Genomic DNA, 15,619 nt, shown 5'->3' with positions numbered 1-15,619 from the left:
ATAAGTTTTAGCTTATTCACTAAATCAGTGAAATTAAGTTGTTTCTAGCTTTATTTCCCGACAATTCATGTCTCTTGATAATTTAATGGTGCATGGAAAGCAAAAATACAAGATTTCGTTACTTAATCAAGAAAGTAAATACATACATTATCTTTCGATGTATGTCACTGTTTTGTTACCACTTGGAGCGCTAGTGTAACAACTTTCACACCGCAGTGTGTCGCGACTGTATTTATTACAATGTGACAAACATTAACTCTGTTATTTGACTTTCTTTCTCTGGTGCCGATGTTCTTTGCTCACTTCTGTTGCGGGCTTTCGCTTGCTCGTTCAGTGTGTTATGATTAATCGAGCGTTTGTGATTTCTGACTCTCAGCACCCGGATTGTTTGCCACAAACTACTTGCACTGTCCAAAGTAAAGACTTCGCGGATGCCCTGGACTAAAGAGCTACAATTTTGTATCTGTAGCAAACGCGCATTAAATGCTTTCTCGTAAAGTCAATTCCTTTAACGTTACGCTGCGGTACTGCGCAGTATTCAGTAACTGTGCGCTGTCATCTCTCTTGACTGAATTTTAACCGGGAAACAAAAACCTGTGAAAAATAAAATATTTTCAGAAATCAGATCAGCACTGCACCTTTCTAAAATCTAATGGTAGTGCACTTCAAAGTGTAGAGCACAACGGACGGCGTTAAGTCCCAACTAGCAAGCCGATCTGCACGGAAAGAGCAACAGGAGATGGGCGTGGTGAACTTTCCCTTTAGTGGTCGATGCTAAATGTCAAGGGTCACGAGAACATCGTCATTGCACCGACACTATAAAATACTGGCTTTTCCTAACCTCTAGGTGCAGGTCGTAAAACTAAGGATAGGGTCTCACCTCCAACCAAACGGTTTATGCGCTTTTCCATGAATAAAAGTGAAGGTTCAGCATCTGACGTCACCTGAAACGTCAGCGATACTCTCACATTCAGCGAACAACAAAGAACTACGCGTGGGTTTAGAAGTTCTTTGAGAGCAAATAGTACTTTGTCTAAATTTACATTTTCCAGGTCAATTCTTGTGTCCGAAACCACCCGTCGGCTTTGACCAATGACGTAATGTGTGATATTTTGTTTGTGCCGCAGATTGCTGTCGATGAACGTTAAATGATTTCTCTGGATTTCCTCGTTACGCGCGTATATTAAAAATTCGATGTAGATTGTTTTGTTTTCATCTCGTCATTGTTTTCGGCATCTTTTGTTAATGAAAGTAGTCGTGATTTATAAGCAGTCATGATTTATAAGGTCTTGATTTCTCACGTTGTTCGTTATGGATGAGTCAGTTGTTTTTACTGCGAAAATTCTGCTTCAGAAAATGAGTGACAGTAAGTCAACTATAAAATTTTTGCAATCATTGCTGAATTACGCAAGTGCAGTGTCTGTGGGAATTATATGGTTTTGAAGAAGGTTGCGTTATCATGAACTTCCGACGAATACATGTGGAGATGCAGAAAAAATAACATATGGACATCCATACGCAGGGGGACGTGGTTCGAAAGATCGGGATTGAATTTAGAATTAATTGTCATGCTAACCTACTATTTTTGCTATGATTATTCTTGCAAATCTGTCATGCATGAAGCAGGGGTTTCGTGTGGCACTGTAGTCGACTGGTTCTCGTTTTGTAGAGAAGTCTGCGGGGAATTTATGAAGCATGGGGGGGTCATTGGGGGGGGGGGGGGGCAGGGGTTATAGCTGAAGTAGATGAGTCACATTGTGAAAAGAGAAAGTGCGAAAGGGGGCACGTGGTTGTTCGACTTTGGGTTTTTGGAGTAGTAGTTTCTGGAGGAGATTGTGCTGATGTTGTATTTAGGGTTGTACCAAATCGAACAAAGGAAGTCTTGACATCTTTAATAGAAGATTATGTGTAAGAAGGTTCTGTAGTCATGTCGGATGGGTTTGCTTCGTACAAGGGATTGGGTGAAAGGGGTTATCATCATTTGGCGGTGAATCACGGTATTCAGTTTAAAGATTATAAGACGGGGGCCTGTACTAATACCATCGAGGGGTATGGGGGGGGGGGGAGGGGCTACAAAATCTGTTGTCGGGCGGGGAAAGAGAAGGATTTCAGTGTTGTAATGTCATTTAGATGAATACTGTTGGAGGAAGAGTATTCCTAAAAGTTATTGTTTATTTCTTGCATTTATGAAAGTAGTCAGTAAAATAAACAAGCCTCGTTTTGTTTGTTAGGTGTTGGTGGGTCTGAAACTTTTTTCTGGTATTACGTTGCGTTTACTGTATTGTGCGAGTGCACAAATGGTTTCTCTGAAGGTAGTTTTTCTGTCATTTTAATATTTTCTGGTTACAATGGTGGGCCGAGGGGCATTGCTGTGTCTTTGCCGGAGGGTTTATGTGATTGACTCGTGGCTTCATTTTTTTTATTATTTTAAAATTTTGCGTCCGATTGAGGGTGGGTGGTAGGGAAGAATGGTACCTCATTCGTTCCTGGCAGTTTGTGGTTCTTATTATTTTTTTCACTATTTATTCTGGATTTTGCCCCTTTCGTTACAGTATGACGTTCAAGCATTATTATTTATTGGTATGCCCTTATTTCGTTATTGTCAGTCTCGGTCTTTGACTCCTTTGGAAGTTCATACGCGGTAAGTTTCTTTTGATCTAGCCACTTTTATGTTTTTCTTTTCAATGTTTCTGCTTAATGTGTGTAAAGGTTTTCAGTTTTTGAAAGTCTAGTCGTATTCTGTAGTTTGCTAACAAAATCATTTTTAAGCACGTTTCTGATAAGATTTTTGCGCAACAAACAGTAATATTGGAATCGGTAACTAGAAATGACCTACATAGGTTTCTTCTAGTTACCAATTCAAAGTAGTCGACGGTTCATTATTTACATTGTTCTTGCAGTACGTGTGGAAAACATAATACATGCACTCACAATTGCTCTCGTGTTCTTATTTATTTCAGTCATCTTCAATTCGATTAAATGAAATTCTCGCGTAAATAATAGTCGCGTTAAACGTATTATTTTATATGGCATGCTACATTCGTTTGTTTACGAGTAAAATCCGTTCCATTCATAGATTGTCCATTGCAGCATCTTTGCCTCACGTATGACGTCATTGGTCAAAGCCGACGGGTGGTATCGGACACTAGAATTTATCACATTTCCCATGATCTATCGATATACTGTTTCGATCCTGACTGAAGAAAACGGCACGATTTCTCAGTGATTAATGTGCTTTCATCTGGTGAGGGTTTCACCCTTCACAGAACTACTGCGGCGCAGGTAAGTCACAAGGCTACGTTTTCGTTCGACCTCGCCCAAGCTGGATTACTTTTTTCCTTGTTAACTAGCTACGTCACAACTTGTGTCTAGTAAGCTATGTTATTCGGTATACGGAATGGCTCTAACAGTAGAATTAAAATTCCAGCCGTCTGTACAAACTTCGACCCTTGGTAACCTGTCATACATGAAACGTGATTTGCCTTTGATCAAGATCTTGACACACTCAGCTGCCAGATTCCAATCTATTATTATGACAAGATAGCTCAGTGTTAACGTGAACTGCAGATTTAATTGTCTCACTGGAATTTAGTGGTCTGGTTATATCTGGATTAAAAATTACACCAGGGGAGCCTGTGCTTTTCTACACCCTCAGATACAAATCAGTAAAGCCTACAAACTGCCTAGAAGTGCTTCAATTTTTACAGCGAAGACTGTGGCAACTTCCTTCTTAAAGGTATTTTCGTGTCCGACTCCCAGAGCGCTGCTCCAAGTATTCAACACCGTTCTTTTGTCGTTGCTGTAGCGACCACCATAAACACTCATAACGCCCGCCACCAGAATCGCGTGATCGATCTACGATCGCACGTTCGATACGTGTCGCTTTGACCCCGCGACTTCGATAGACAATCATTCTTGGAAATTACCAACACCGGAGATGAAATAAAACAACAAACCGTTGTATTTTGGATGTGAGACTGGAATATGTTCGCTGTTAACGGAGAAGCCAGACAATCTTTCTGCTGTGGGTGCATTCCCACGCTGGCATCTGCTATAATGAGGAAGCTGACGCTTCGGCGAAGCTAGCTGTATCTACAGGAACTGTTCTCGATTTGAAATTGCCATATACAGACTACTTACGCGAAGTCGAGAGCAACGGAAAACAATGGCAAGAGATGCGGAATGTCTCACAACAGACAAAAGGTGGCTATTATGAGGCATTACAACCTCAAATTCTTACAAGGCGGTGGTTTAAAAGGCTGCATTTGGACCGATCTACAATTTCCACCTTCACTTAAATGCGCTTTAACCATGCCTCGTTTCCTGAACATCTATACAGAATCAACATTTACGATTCCCTTGCATGTGAGTGTGACTGAGTCAGTAACCGATGTAAACCACATCTTGTTTTCGTGTTCCAAATCTGACAATGATCGATCGGAATTTCTGAAGACTTTGATGAGTATGGGTTACCTGCTCCCTCAAACAGTCTTCAGTTTTGATTTCTAAAGAGATACAGGAGTATCAAAACTGATCGTCAATTTTCTTAGGAGAATAGGGAAAAATCTAAGATTTCCATTAATTTGTATTATTTATTATTACATTTAAGTAGTAGCGTGAACTGGTAACATAAATGTCTAGTTCACTTATTCAGTTTGTTAAACATTTGTTGTGAAAACAAATTGACCGCTTGACTTTCCAATTCTGTAAATACCACTGAGGACCTCGATGGTAAAGATGCAATTTATGTATTTCCTCTGTACAATTACGTATTCTATGGAAGCATGCATTCTCGATGGCTAAACTGAGTACGAACTCTGGAGGCCAAACAAACAGACCCTTTCCCAATAATACAGCAAACAAAAATCTAACGCTCATCCGGAGGTGAAGCTCTACCAAATTTAAAAAAAAACGTCCTCAGAAGACTGGTATTATTATATTTTACACTATGTTAGATTTACATTTTTGAAGCAAGCGCTGCATCTAAGGTAACCTTTCTCTTTGGCTACGCTGTACCGTTCTAGATTATGAAATACTGTAATGCCATCGTGTGCGTTGTCGTTGCTTCTGTAGCAGAAGAAACTGGCCAGGTGCGAGGAGGAGTCGGGCTCTGGGGATTATGTATATAGACACTTCATGGATACTGAGAATCGAGAATCTCTACGATTTGTTATCAAAATTGATAATGGCAAGATATCGGTTCCGGGGATTCCAAGATTTTGGAGGTTCTTTTTTTTTAAATTTTACGTTTGAAGTCAGATAACAAAAGACAAGAAGGTGTGTGATGATAATTTTCGGATTGTTTTTCTTTACTTTTACTGTGAAACCTTGCCCCTTGCCAAATTTTATGATTATACGTCAACGTTAAGTACCCCATAGGTTTTGTTGAGAGTCTGCGAGTGTCTATGTGACGTAAATGGCTGTACTTGTGATTGCACTGAGTTAGAAGTTTCACTTTTTACACCGCCAAATGAGACGTATGTCATAGGGAAAGAAAGAGTAAATGGAAGAAAATCTGCACTGTCAGCAAAAGTAAAACAAAACATATGAAAATATTTCTTGGACCAAAATCTGTTGCTGGTACTATTAGAAGTGAATTAACTGCTTTCAAAAGCATCGTATTTTTGGACATCATTGACACTGAAATACAGAAATATTTATACTGAAATTAAAGCTAACAGTGTTGTTTTCGAGAGTCATTCGACGTCGAGAATAGAAATAATGGCACTTTGGGAATTACTTTTCCTCAAATGTCAAGTAAATCATAGTGATGTCACTGAACTAGGGGGCACGGGGGGATCAGGAATGGACATAAGTCATGCTGTGGTGAGTTTCAAGACGTTTCTATTCCTTCTTAAATATTTAAATTTTGATAACAAGACTGTTTGAGATCAAAGAAAAGCAAAGAAAAATTAGCACCCATCCGTGGATCTCTGGATGAGTTCGTGGCTAACTGCAAAGTAGTTACGGTCTCAGTGAATACGTCATCACTGACAAAAAACTGCAGGTTTCCCCTTGACGTTGCAGTTTTATTCAACATACTCGCATTCCTAACAAGCTAGCAAAATATGACGAACTCTTCAAGATACAAAAAAAATGTGGCCGTGGACAACCGATACAAACTACGCTTTAGCTTCGTCACTCTTAGAACAGCGACTGACATGCACAGGGGAACCGAGAAGAAAGAGATCCAAGAATTCTACCTTACGATTTTCGAGCTCCATCACAATCTCTTTTTGGGTAACGAAACGATATTACTTTGTACTTTGTTTGAAAGAAAAATCTGTGTTAATACTCTCTCCTATGAATGATGATTGTGCAACAGATTAAAAATTGGGGAGTCAGATACTGTGATGAGCTACAATACAACAAAAGATGGTGTTCATACTGTGGAGCAGATGAATGGCACACATTCCGTCCCTCGCATTACGACAAGATGACCTACTATAGTGTTCTGTTCTCCGATGTGAATGGGGAGGAATAATTCGAAAGTTCTCTACTTTGGCAAACACAATAACTCCTAAACACCCAGGCGTTTATTTCTGAAGCAGTTGGCTGCATCCCTGATAAAACTATGCCTTCAAGAGAAAGCAAAAACGAATTGCCACTCAGCAAACGTCAGAGATACTGAGGACCACAAACAAGATTAAAGAAGAGCCTAGCCCGAAAAGCGTGGACCCTGTGTAACATATGGACGGGCAAAGAACGCAACGCCGGCAGAAAGGTGTTATTTTGTTTGGAACCAACATGTTACAATAAGTGAAGTGTGTGAGAAGTGTCAACACGATGATTCTGAGCCGAATGGGTAAAATGTACTGCAGCTTATGAAGACTTAGTACAATCATATAATCAACAGCTTCAGTTGTAAATGGTTCTACTGGTTCAAAAAATGAGGGAATATTTGTGTGTTCATTTGTTTATTAAATAATGTTAGAATTTGTGAATTTTAACAAAATGGTTTAATTTTGTCTCGAGCGCCACGTGCTCGCTCTGTTGGCTGTTTGCAGCTACATCCAGGACCTTGTCTAGTGTGTATGGCTGCACTCTGGCACCCTCCCCCCCCTCCCCCTCCCCTCCTCACCCAAAAAATAAAAAAAAATATCTTGCACTTTTTCAATTTCAAAGCTTTTATAAGCCTTTCTTTTTATTCCAAGAGATTTGTATGCTCTCCATTTCAATTCCATCATATTCCCTGTGCGGTCATATTCTGTGCATCTTCGCCATACAAAAACAGTAACAATATTCTCTAACTACGTATTCTCTCTCTTCCCTGCACGTGTTTCTTACGGGATTACCGAATTTCATTATTCCCAATCCGTTTTTGTAATCATTTCGTATGCATCTACTTAATACTCTGTGAACCACTGTATGGTATGTGACGGAGGGTAACTTGTACCACTGGTAGCCATTTTCTCTCGTATTCAGGTCGGTAACAGTGTGAAGGAAAAGCGACTATCTAAAAGCCTCTGGAGGAGGCCAGATTTGTCGCATCTTATCTTCATGGTCCGTTCACGGAAAGTACGTCGGCGGCAGTAGAATTTTTCTGCAGTCTGCGTCAAACGCCGGTTCTCGTATTTGCGGACTAGTGCCTTGCGGAAAAAAGGTCGCCTTCCATTTTGTGTTTCCCATTTTATTTCGCGAAGCATCTCCGTCATACTTACGTGCTGGTCGAACTTACTTGGTGGGGAACCCGAACACTAACAGGAATCCTGAATTGCCAGAATTAGCATTCTATACGCCGTCTCCTTTGTCGATGAGCTACACTTTTCAAAAATTCTCCCAATAAAATGAAATATAGCATTCGTCTTCGTTAGTATAAAGCTGACGCACTCATTCCATTTCATATAGCTTTGCAACGTTAACGCTCCATGTTTAATCGAAATGACTGTGTGAAGCTGCGCCCTATTAATGCTGTATTCAAACATTACAGGAGTTTTCCGAACTCTTATGCATTAACTTACATTTTTCTGCATTTAGAGCAAGGTGCCATTTACCACACCTACTAGCAATGTTGTCTAAGTCATCTTGAATATTCCTGCAGAGACTCAACGACGACACCGCAGAATCTTCAGCAAACAACCGCAGAATCTTCAGCAAACAACCGCAGACTGCTGCCCACCCTGTCTGTGCCATCATTTACGTATAAAAAAATGATAGCGGTTCTGTCTCACTTTATGAGTCTCTCCTGATGACACCCTTGTCTCAGACGAATACTTGCCGTCGAGACCGCGGTCTGGGTTTCATTACTTGAAAAGTGATCGGGCCACTCACGTATGTTTGAACTTAACCCGTATACTCGGACTTTCGTCAACAATCTGCAGTGGGACGCCGTGTCAAATGCATTCCGGAAACAGAGGAATGTGGATTCTGCCAGTTGCCCGCCATCCGTGGCTTGTAGGATATCAGGTAAGGAAATGGCAAGTTAAGTTTCAAGTGGTTTTGCCTCTCTAGAATCAGATCTTTCTTCCCAGGCATTAGAGCATTATATCGTACAATTGAAATGGGTCTCTTTAGATCTACAAACTCCGTTGGGCACATTTTTTCCTGACTCCATTACTAAGCACACAAACAAAACGGCTATTCTGATAAATTAATAAACTTTATGCTAAACGTTTCTTCGCTTAGTACCATCAACTTTTTCTTTCCCATACGTTCAAATTTACAAACCTGAGAAGGCAAACCTGGTCGCCTAGTAGATCTCACGTTTATCGTGTGTCTGTGCGACGATCCAGCATCTCAACAAATCTAAGCGCATGTCAGGTGCTTCGTACATTAGGAACCAAACGACGTGCTTATTTTGTTGTGTCACATCTCCCATCTCCTACTAAATTTAGTAATTGTCAGGTGCACAATAAACTCAATGTCTTGCTGATCCCACGTAATTCAGATTTCTATCAATTCCCCTTTCTATTTTATCTTCAGGCACCACTATCTCTCAGACAAATATTTACATTGCAGGCATCTATTTACGGTTCATAGTCACCTACATAAACGATATTCAGTAATCTTTTGGATGGGACTACTTTTCCTACGACCAACGTTTTTAAAGTTATGTGCATATTAGTACGGACATTCCGATTTTATTCCCTGCAAATGATGTTAATTTCACTTCTATGTAGCATCTGTTGCTGGCCTCTCATCCGATGCTTTGCAGTCTTTCTTCCTCTTCCTTTTTTCTTTTTTTTACTAAATGACAAGTTTTTCGAGTTAACACTGCATAAAGATAATTTATAGTTATTTTCTTAATTCGCTGGTATATTAAATTTTGTTTTATTGATCAATCTAACCTATCGTTCATCATCAGTAGGTTACGAACGGAATTCGTATCTGGGAATGGCTATGTTTGCAGTGCACCGTTCTCCATGAGGTCCGAAACTAACACATTTCACGTTCACATGCCTTCCATATTCTACAAATAGCCTTCATACGGTGTTCCGTCTTTGAAGGATGTTCGCTACAACCAAGCGAAATCAAACTCACGGTGCCGGAAATTCCGTCTTGCAACTCGGTTTCCCAACACAAAACCTAGGACGTTCCATGTTCAGGCAATCCTAGGTTCTATGACACTCATGGTTCTTTGATACCAGAGAATGATTTATTATCGCAAAAAAATGCCGAGTTGCACTGTGTTCAGAATGTATGTTAAACCTTAGGTCGTCCTAAGGCTGGCTGGTGAGCCAGATCAAAGGTTACAGGAAGGAAGTGTTGCCACCTCCAAGAGACCCGTGTCTAGTGAACCACAGTAGTGTTCAAGGCAACCTTCGTGTTAAGGACTTCTTTATACTTACGTACGCTGGCTGAACTTTAACTCTACCGACAAAATTTCAAGGGTTGTTCAGAGGCGTTTTGTAAGTATTTTTGTACAAGGTACCCCGAGTCTCTGGCGACTCGTTACACAGGAAAAATATAACTGACTTATTCGGTTTGTTAAGAAATTACCTTTGTTTCTGGTAATACCTTCGCAACGCGTCATTGTCCCTCTACTTTTGTGCGATCTGTGTACCTACTGACGAGGTGCGTGTCGTCCACCTCCTCCTCAGTAAGCCTATCCATTCTGCTTCAGCCTTGCCGGGAAAGCAAACCACACACACAACCCAGAGGCAGTGAATGCAAGCACGAGGGGCCAAGTGTAAAAATAGTCATTACTGTTAACAGCAAGAACCGTGATTCAGAAGAAGTGTGTTTCCAAACAGAACGCACAAGGCATACCACGCACTCACTCGCCCTTTTTCTGTACAGGGCGGACACGAAGTTGAATGGGGAAAGAAATCAAACGAAATGCTATTGCACTGAGGAAACAAAAAGTGCAAAGGCAGCGAAAAAATAAATATTAAGCAAGAAAGTGACGAAAGTATTAGTATTTCTAGGTTCCGATATGTTTCTAAGAAGACCATCTCTTGAGGAATGCATTTCTGTGAACACTGACTTCATACGCCACTGAAGCTGGATGTCTGTTGGCTAAGACTCTGTAGTGCTTCCTTCCTGTAGATTTCAGACGATTTTTTTATGGTGTCGCCGTTATTGTAGGCCGGTTACAAACTGCATCTGAAAATTATGTGCCGATAGCCGGCGACCTGACAGCACTAGCGCACACCTGAGCTAGAGAGAGAGAGAGAGAGAGAGAGAGAGAGAGAGAGAGAGCGAGCGTGTGCGTCCTGCACGCTTGGTTGATAAGCTAAATACACGTTGCTCTGTATCCTCTGTATCCACGTGTGCAAACGAACGTCTGGCAACTAAGTCGGGGCTCAAACTGTTTACAATGCTCCTGACAATCCAAATCAGCATTGTAAGCGGGGAGTAATTTATCTCCAACGCCGCAAGCCCCCGCCTCGTGTGAAACTGTTTGCAAGCCTGACACGTGGCTCTGGAACGTGGCACATTTTTCTGTCAGCTTTGGTATCTGTGGTGTGCGTACTGTAAGACCTTCTGTACACATACCATCAGATTATTTGACTTGTCGCTCTAGCGAAGTAGGCGAGTGTCAGCAATATGTCTCGTGGTCTTATCGTGGCGTGTTTATCTTCTGCCGTTAGGTCAGACGATAGAAATGCCACTTGCACGCTTAGGGTAGCAAATTGACGGTGACCAACTTTAAACAGAACTTGATTAATTTTCACACACATTTATTAAAATAAGAACAATCATAAACCTCACTTAACTTGATTCTGGATGCTATTTACAATTGACAATCTGAAATTCCTTTGGTCTTGGTACGCTAATCTTATTCTCACATGTCTCTGATAATTGACAAAGTGTCTATTCATTTATCTTCATGGCTATGTAGAGGGATATGATAACCTTATAGGCGCAGACTGAAACTCGACTGCAGACTAATGCAGACTGACTAATCGGAGGTCTGTACACTCCTTATAATACCTCGAGCGTTCAGGTATCACTGCGCGAGTGTGATCCGCGAGGAGAAAAGGTTCTACGTTAGCAGCAATCTCATTAGCTGCGTTACATATTAATACGCGGATCGGCGGAAGCAGAATTTGGTCCGTCTCTAAGACAGCGCCATCTCGTAGTGCGGAGACGGACGAGTGCTGCGCCTGCGCTGTTGTGCTTAGCGGGGCGCGCTCTATTGGGAAAGTTGAGTACACGCTGATTACGCGGAACTATGTACACAACAGTATCAGAGGAAAATGGTGTACATTCGACAATTTTAACAAGTGTTATGCAGTTACTGCAAACATTCTTCGTCAAGACTCATTCTTTCTTCCCCGCCGTCGGCATGTTTTAGATGCCCGTTTTAGTCAAAAAATGGTTCAAATGGCTCTGAGCACTATGGGACTCAACTGCTGAGGTCATTAGTCCCCTAGAACTTAGAACTAGTTAAACCTAACTAACCTAAGGACATCACAAACATCCATGCCCGAGGCAGGATTCGAACCTGCGACTGTAGCGGTCTTGCGGGTCCAGACTGCAGCGCCTTTAACCGCACGGCCACTTCGGCCGGCCCGTTTTAGTCACTACAGTTTTTCAAGCGAGTAGGGCGACGCCAAAAATGGATACCTGAGGTGTCCGAAATAACATGGACAGTATGTTTCATAGTTAATTTCACCTGGAATCTGCTGGCAAGTCATACACAAAACATTTTCTCGACAGTGTTTGAGACATTTACTCACCATGCTCTCGGCAGTGCGGCTAAGCAGCCCATCCGTATTTGCCCCATAAGTAGTGCGAGATTATTACCTTCTGGATACAAACATCTGTACCGCCTAAGTATCTGCACTGCAAACAGTGATCTAGCACCTCTGGCGGTACTCCGCAAAGTTACTGCCATTAGATTGTGCCATTCCAACACTAATCGAAGTGCTAGGCTTTTCAGGTGCCAGCCAGCCAGCCAGCCACCCACCCACCCAGCCAAGCAACAGTGGTCCACCCGAGGAGCAGCAGCAGCGGTCCCTGTCCCGGTCCCGGTCCCAGCCAGCAGCAGCGGTCCAGCCAGCAGCAGCCAGCCAGTCCTCCTGCTGCACTAGCAGCAGCAGCAGCGGTGGCGGTCTAGCCAGCCAGCCAGCCAGCCAACCAGCCAGCCAGCCGGACTGCCAGCCAGCCAGCCAACCAGCCAGCCAGCCAGCCAAGCAGCAGCGGTCCAGCTGAGCAGCAGCAGCAGCAGAAGCAGCAGCGATCCCAGTCCCGGTCCCGGTCCCAGCCAGCAGCAGTGCTCCAGCCGAGCAGCAGCAGCAGCAGCGGTCCCGGTCCCGGTCCCAGCATGCACCAGTGGTACAGCCGGCAGCAGCCAGCCAGTCCTCCTGCAGCAGCAGCAGCACCAGCAGTGGTCTAGCCAACCAACCAGCCAGCCAGCCAGCCAGCCAGCCAACCAGCCAGCCAGCCAGCCAAGCAGCAGTGGTCCAGCCGAGCAGCAGCAGCATCAGCAGCGCCCCTGGTCCTGGACCAGATCCCGGTCCCGGCCCCAGTCCCAGCTAGCAGCAGTGGTCAAGCCGAGCAGCAGCAGCAGCAGCAGCAGCATCGGTCCCGGTCCCGGACCCAGTCCCAATCCCGGTCCCGGTCACAGGCAGCAGCAGTGGTCCAGCCGAGCAGCAGCAGCAGCAGCGGTCCCGGTCCCGGTCCCAGCTAGCACCAGTGGTACAGCCGGCAGCAGCCAGCCAGTCCTCCTGCAGCAGCAGCAGCACCAGCAGTGGTCTACCCAACCAGCCAGCCAGCCAGCCAGCCAGCCAACCAGCCAGCCAGCCAGCCAAGCAGCAGTGGTCCAGCCGAGCAGCAGCAGCATCAGCAGCGCCCCTGGTCCTGGACCCGATCCCGGTCCCAGCCCCAGTCCCAGCTAGCAGCAGTGGTCAAGCCGAGCAGCAGCAGCAGCAGCAGCATCGGTCCCGGTCCCGGACCCAGTCCCAATCCCGGTCCCGGTCCCAGCCAGCAGCAGTGGTCCAGCCGAGCAGCAGCAGCAGCAGCGGTCCCGGTTCCGGTCCCAGCTAGCACCAGTGGTACAGCCGGCAGCAGCCAGCCAGTCCTCCTGCAGCAGCAGCAGCAGCACCAGCAGTGGTCTAGCCAACCAGCCAGCCAGCCAGCCAGCCAGCCAACCAGCCAGCCAGCCAGCCAAGCAGCAGTGGTCCAGCCGAGCAGCAGCAGCATCAGCAGCGCCCCTGGTCCTGGACCCGATCCCAGTCCCGGCCCCAGTCCCAGCTAGCAGCAGTGGCATCGGTCCCGGTCCCGGACCCAGTCCCAATCCCGGTCCCGGTCACAGGCAGCAGCAGTGGTCCAGCCGAGCAGCAGCAGCAGCAGCGGTCCTGGTCCCAGTCCCAGCCAGCACCAGTGGTACAGCCGGCAGCAGCCAGCCAGTCCTCCTGCAGCAGCAGCAGCACCAGCAGCGGTCTAGCCATCCAGCCAGCCAGCCAGGCAGCTAGCCAGCCAGCCAGCCCGCGAAGCAGCAGCGATCCAGCCGAGCAGCACCAGCAGCAGCATCAGCAGCGGCCCTGGTCCTGGACCCGATCCCGGTCCTGGCCCCAGTCCCAGCTAGCAGCAGTGGTCAAGCCGAGCAGCAGCAGCATCGGTCCCGGTCCCAGACCCAGTCCCAATCCCGGTCCCGGTCACAGGCAGCAGCAGTGGTCCAGCCGAGCAGCAGCAGCAGCAGCGGTCCCGGTCCCAGTCCCAGCCAGCACCAGTGGTACAGCCGGCAGCAGCCAGCCAGTCCTCCTGCAGCAGCAGCAGCACCAGCAGCGGTCTAGCCAACCAGCCAGCCAGCCAGGCAGCTAGCCAGCCAGCCAGCCCGCGAAGCAGCAGCGGTCCAGCCGAGCAGCAGCAGCAGCGGTCCCGGTCACGGTCCCGGTCCCAGCCAGCAGCAGCGGTCCAGCCGCCAGCAGCCAGCCAGTCCTCCTGCTGCACTAGCAGCAGCAGCAGCGGCGGCGGTCTAGCCAGCCACCCAGCCAGCCAGCCAGCCAGCCAGCCAGCCAGCCAGCCAGTTAGCCAGCCAGCCAGCCCGCAAAGCAGCAGTGGTCCAGCCGAGCAGCACCAGCAGCAGCATCAGCAGCGGCCCTGGTCCTGGACCCGATCGCGGTCCCGGCCCCAGTCCCAGCTAGCAGCAGTGGTCAAGCCGAGCAGCAGCAGCATCGGTCTCGGTCCCGGACCCAGTCCCAATCCCGGTCCCGGTCACAGGCAGCAGCAATGGTCCAGCCGAGCAGCAGCAGCAGCAGAAGCAGCAGCGGTCCCGGTCCCGGTCCCGGTCCCAGTCCCAGCCAGCAGCAGTGGTCCAGCCGAGCAGCAGCAGCAGCAGCGGTCCCGGTCCCGGTCCCAGCCAGCACCAGTGGTACAGCCGGCAGCAGCCAGCCAGTCCTCCTGCAGCAGCAGCAGCACCAGCAGCGGTCTAGCCATCCAGCCAGCCAGCCAGGCAGCTAGCCAGCCAGCCAGCCAGCCCGCAAAGCAGCAGCGGTCGAGTCAAGCAGCACCAGCAGCAGCATCAGCAGCGGCCCTGGTCCTGGACCCGATCCCGGTCCCGGCCCCAGTCCCAGCTAGCAGCAGTGGTCAAGCCGAGCAGCAGCAGCAGCAGCAGCATCGGTCCCGGTCCCGGACCCAGTCCCAATCCCGGTCCCGGTCACAGGCAGCAGCAGTGGTCCAGCCGAGCAGCAGCAGCAGCAGTGGTCCCGGTCCCGGTCCCAGCCAGCACCAGTGGTACAGCCGGCAGCAGCCATCCAGTCCTCCTGCAGCAGCAGCAGCACCAGCAGCGGTCTAGCCAACCAGCCAGCCAGCCAGGCAGCTAGCCAGCCAGCCAGCCCGCGAAGCAGCAGCGGTCCAGCCGAGCAGCAGCAGCAGCAGCAGCAGCAGAAGCGGTCCCGGTCCCGGTCCCAGCCAGCAGCAACGGTCCAGCCGAGCAGCAGCAGCAGCATTCTCGGTCCTGGACCCCACCAAACACCTGATCCTTAGTCTCTTCTTCCCCGGCCTTACCATTACCTGCGCCTCCATCTATGTCCGCCCTAACGTCCCTATTCCCTTCGACTTCCTCTCCTACAGTGACCGTACCTTCTCCTCCTACGTGATCGCCGCCGGCAACATCCATAGTCGTTCCGCCGCCCAGTTACAGCAGTGGCATCGGTGCCTCTCCTCCCTTCAAGGCGACCTCATCCCCATCCCCCAGCCGGCCGCTGGTGGCCGAGCGGTTCTGGCGCTA

At 47.1% G+C, this 15,619-nt stretch overlaps 1 protein-coding gene across 1 annotated transcript; it reads left to right on the top strand.

Annotated features, from left to right (window-relative positions):
• The first annotated feature begins 12,031 nt into the window (after positions 1-12,031).
• LOC126456685 (uncharacterized) lies at positions 12,032-15,184 on the top strand. Its single transcript, XM_050092427.1, has 7 exons — positions 12,032-12,038; positions 12,653-12,692; positions 12,934-13,027; positions 13,079-13,529; positions 13,703-14,177; positions 14,291-14,368; positions 14,446-15,184. The coding sequence occupies exons 1-7, from the start codon at positions 12,032-12,034 to the stop codon at positions 15,182-15,184; spliced, it is 1,884 nt and encodes a 627-aa protein (XP_049948384.1).
• The last annotated feature ends 435 nt before the right edge of the window (positions 15,185-15,619 follow it).

Source organism: Schistocerca serialis, chromosome 2 (genome assembly GCF_023864345.2).
Source record: "Schistocerca serialis cubense isolate TAMUIC-IGC-003099 chromosome 2, iqSchSeri2.2, whole genome shotgun sequence".
NCBI classification, from domain to species: domain Eukaryota; kingdom Metazoa; phylum Arthropoda; class Insecta; order Orthoptera; family Acrididae; genus Schistocerca; species Schistocerca serialis.
Note: the sequence above shows the minus strand (reverse complement) of the source record. Positions and strands in the feature narration are given on the sequence as shown.